The sequence below is a fragment of the Thalia democratica genome, chromosome 1 (assembly GCF_965202585.1).
Source record: "Thalia democratica chromosome 1, ktThaDemo2.hap1.1, whole genome shotgun sequence".
NCBI classification, from domain to species: Eukaryota; Metazoa; Chordata; class Thaliacea; order Salpida; family Salpidae; genus Thalia; species Thalia democratica.
Window position 1 is genome coordinate 15,263,525 of NC_139165.1, and position 4,443 is coordinate 15,267,967.

General features: G+C 32.8%; 1 protein-coding gene across 1 annotated transcript; it reads left to right on the forward strand.

Annotated features, from left to right (window-relative positions):
* Positions 1-928: 928 nt before the first annotated feature.
* On the forward strand, positions 929-2,167 carry LOC145834249 (kelch-like protein 7). Its single transcript, XM_082941630.1, has one exon. The coding sequence runs from the start codon at positions 929-931 to the stop codon at positions 2,165-2,167; it is 1,239 nt and encodes a 412-aa protein (XP_082797756.1).
* The last annotated feature ends 2,276 nt before the right edge of the window (positions 2,168-4,443 follow it).

Below are 4,443 nucleotides of genomic sequence, written 5' to 3' on the forward strand. Positions count from 1 at the left end.
GTTTATCACATAAATATATACAACTATTTAAATGATACTTCTTAAATATTTTCTACTAAACTAACTTAGTTTGTCAGTGTTTTGTTTTTTATATAAACTATATACTTTTTGAAATAAAGACCATTTTGTTTTCAAGTTTTGGTCTTTAATTTTGGTTTTCTTGGTTAGTCAAAAAGAATCTTTCTCAAAAAAAGCTGAACTCACTGACTAATAAATATATTTATGGTAAACTTTTAAAAAATGGTCTTTTTTTTTTTGTATGCTGCGAGAAGCCTCAAAATGTCTATAAATTGTCGTTTAATTTAGTGGTCTTCAACCTTTTCAAAAACTACGCACACTAAAACGTTGGAGAACAGATTCTGTACACTTTAGACTTAATAAAATGTTTTACTAAAACTTAATACCGTTTTTAAAATAAGTAATACTATTTTTCATTTGTTGAGGGCCTTAAAGTAGAAATAACGGTTAAAAAATTGTTAATTTGTGTTTTAATTATCTTTTTCTCATAAAGGTAGACAAAACAAGCGTCATCTAAAAATTATTTTATTCACCTTACTAAGTTTACCGTGCACAGTACAAAATTTTTTATTCACACTAGTGTGAAAAAGTGCACACGTTGACGACCACTGGTTTAACTAACAACTTTATTATTGTTACTTAAATAAGCTTTTTACTCAGTAATTTGAGCATTTAACATAAATACTTATACAAGTTTTTATAATGAATATATAAACATTTTTCAGCCAGCTTACCGAAAGGACCGAAGGAAATTTTACCATTACTTAAAACAAACAGTGCTTTTCTCAATGAAAGACTAATAAAGAATTTTTGCACCTACATACAAGACACTATTTCTGTAAAAAACAACATACTTTATTTCAAGTTAGCTTACTTCTTTAATTTGCCAAATGATGTTCGGTTGAAAATCATGGCTTGCACGGAGCGATGGTTCACCTCAGTTTGCAAAACCAACAACTTCCGCCAGTTGGATTTTGCGCTCACTAAAAGGATTCTATCTTCTTCCAAACTGCACATTACTTCAGAACTCCAAGTGTTTAATGCTGCAGACGACTGGATTAGTTACAATACTGAAAAAAGAAGCAAGTTTGCAAAATATCTTTTGCTAGCAACACGGCTTCCGTTGTTGTCGGAACCTGCTTTGAGTTTTCTCGTGAACGGGGAATCTTCTATTTGCAAAGTTGTTGAGTGTAAGCTTTTAGCAAGCAATGTTTTGATTAAAAACCAAGAAAGTTTAGACAAACTGCCGAAGAAAAGTTTCGAAACGAGGCACTGCGATCAACTCTTGTTTGACGTTTTCGCCTACAGCGGACGATGTCAAGGTTGTGTGGAATTGACGCAAGTGGACGGTAAAGACTTGAAAAAAGTCCAACGTTCGCCGGTGAACGGGTTATTATTGGAAGACGAACATGTTGCTAATGGAATTTGTTTGAAAGGTGAAGTTTACGCTTTTGTGAACAAGGGTATCGGTAAAGATACGGAAACGAAGATAAAAAAATATTCGCGAGCTTGCAACGCTTGGCAGAGCGTGACAGAAATCAGTTATCGCTTCAAGTTCTGTGCTTGCGTTCTCATTGACAAGATATACGTGTTATGCGGCTATAACAGCTCTTACGACGCTCAACGTTCCTGCATTGAGTACGACCCTGCCGAAAGCGACCGGGTCACGGAGATCGCGATGATGGCGGAAGCGAGGACGTGTGCGGCCAGCGCCGTTTACCAAGGAAAATTGGCGGTTTGCGGCGGCGCAGTTCAACGCGACGGCGAGTTTGTTTCCACGAACACCTGCGAGGCCTACGACCACGTCGCCGACGAGTGGTCCCGCATGCCGAGCATGGTGCAACCGAAATCCTTGCACGACCTGGTCGCCGTGAAGAACAAGCTGTTCGCGATCGCAAGCTGCTACGCGTCTTGTGAAGTTTTCGACAATATTTCAAACAAATTCACCGTCATCAAACGCGGGTTTCGATGCGAAGAGAATCCCGCGGTCGTGGCCGCTTCGGTGGGAAGCAAAATAGTTGTTTTCGGAAGGCAAGACGGGGAAGTGGTGTTCTACGATGTGAAAAAGGACGAATGGTGCGAGCAGCCGCTCGATTCTTTTCCCGGCGGATTCAGTTTCTGCTCGAAAATGCCGCACACGCAGTTTTAACGCGGGATATTTAGCATGACGTAAAAGCTGTCAAACATAACTTATTACGTTTGCTAAATACTATAACTTAGTTGCATGCAGCTGCTTTATCCTTTCTTCTTACTGCGCTGTTGGTTGTTTTCGGGCAGTATATAAATCTTGACTCATATGAGTAAAGGTGTTGCATGATTACAAGATATTTGTACAAAATTCATGCTTGTTCGTTTTTTTTTTTAATAAATGAGAGACACAAATTATTTGTTTATTGTTGTTGTATTGTTTGTTGTGCCATGTTGGATTCAGGCATCAAAACCTGGGCCACTTAAACTTGACACACAAAAAGAATAAAATTTAAAAAATAAATCATATTGAGCAAATTAAGAAACAAAATACAAATTAACAAATTTTATTCTAAATTGCTTAAAACTTCCATTATAATATGCTATTTAATGAAAATATATGATTATTATTATTATTATTGTTTTTCAACTAGCAAGTACAATTTAACTTCAAAAATGTTCAATGTAGTTACTAAGGTGTAATTACACTTACTTTAATATATTTTAGTTATTTGTTAAACAAACCATACAATTTTAAACTACATAGCAATTGTGAATTGAATGAAATATTGCAAGGTCCAACACATATACATCACATAACATCAACAACAAAAGAAATAATGAAGTGAAATGAGCAAAAAATATCAAGTTATGCAAATTTATGTGTATGTTTTTTGTGAGAAAAGGTTAACTGGACATACTTACTTTAGACAATGACGTAACAGTTAGCATGCACTTCTTTAGAAAAATTAATCTTACCATTCTTCTCAGGCAGGCACGGAGGTAGTCAGAACAGTTTTTTATGATAAGGAAATAGGTCTACCGATTGTAATCGTTTTCGAACATAATCATTTAGAGTTATAAGTAGCTAGCTGTGTATTTTACATAAGAAGCTTACTCTAAATTTATATTTTCTTTCATTTAACTCTTTTGTCAGATGTTTACATAATCTTACACTTATTCATTCAGCTTAGCAAACAAGCTTTTTTATTTGTAGTTGTAATATCTTACTATCTTGATAGGAATAGTTTACAAACAGTTTTTATAAAATCATCTTTTATGAAGGAAACTTTTGAACAAATTAGACATTATCATGAAAAATCAAAACTATGTCGACAAAAAGTTAATCTTTCATAATTTGATATTTTTTGCAGTAGTTAATCTCTTATAAGTAGAAAAATGTTAAGTTTATAAAAGTTACAAGTCTTTCTTTATATATTCTTTTGGTACTATTTCTTTCATAAAACACTCAAGTCTTTTCAAACAAGATGTGCACAGCTTTTATAGACTGATTTTTTGTCTTAATTAGGTATTTAATAAGTTTTAATTACGCTAAAAAGCAGTTTTATCTGTCATTTATAATTAAGTAATACTATATATTAATTAAAAGTCTATAAATTGTAGACTTTCAATATGTACACTATGTCTTTTTGGAACACTTTTTGTTGTAGCCTACAATATAATAGTTAAATTGTATACAAGACTGAAGTGTTCTTTTCATGCAAAACACTGTGTGAATGAAAAAAATAAAGTTTATTGTATTTCTTATCAAGAAAGCCAGAATTGCAATAAGATTTTTGGAATTTTAGCAGGTTGTGTTTATTTGCCAACTACCTGAAATTTTTATTTGGGATTGTATTTTGGGAAGGTGCCGACCAATTCGGGAATTTCCCCTAAATCGAAAACAATTTTTAAAATAAAATTTTAAGTTTTTGATTTTATTTAGGGCAGGTTATGCTGTCGTTCAGAAGAACCAATGATCTTCCTGAAATGTGCAAAGTCTAACTCTAAAAAGCTTTTATTCTCAGCGACTAGTGTAAAGCAACGTTCTATATATTGTAAAGTTAACTGAACAAGTTTAGGTAAGTTGAAGAGACAGGCGATTGTATACAAAAGAAGTACACCATTAACATTTGTTTCCTTCTTAATAGAGTTTAAGTTGATTGCTGTCAACTTTATTTCTAGTAGCACTTTATTTGTTTTAGCATTTTTTACCAACTCTCTTTGTTCTTGATTTGACGTATCTAAAGATATAAATTATTTTACTCTAAAAAACTTAATATTAGTTAATTAAGATTTTAGACTTTAAAAATTATATAAAAACATTTTTATGCTTGTCTATAATATTTAAAATATTTTAAGATAAGTTAAAGTTAGAGTTAAGGCCAAAGGAATTCCAACACTTTTTTTAGAAAAATCAATACTACCTCTTACATTGGAGCTTAAACTACAAGCCAT

What these genes read in the sequence shown, in the direction of transcription:
- LOC145834249 (XM_082941630.1), top strand. Translation starts at nt 929, where the DNA reads ATGGCTTGCACGGAGCGATGGTTCACCTCAGTTTGCAAAACCAACAAC.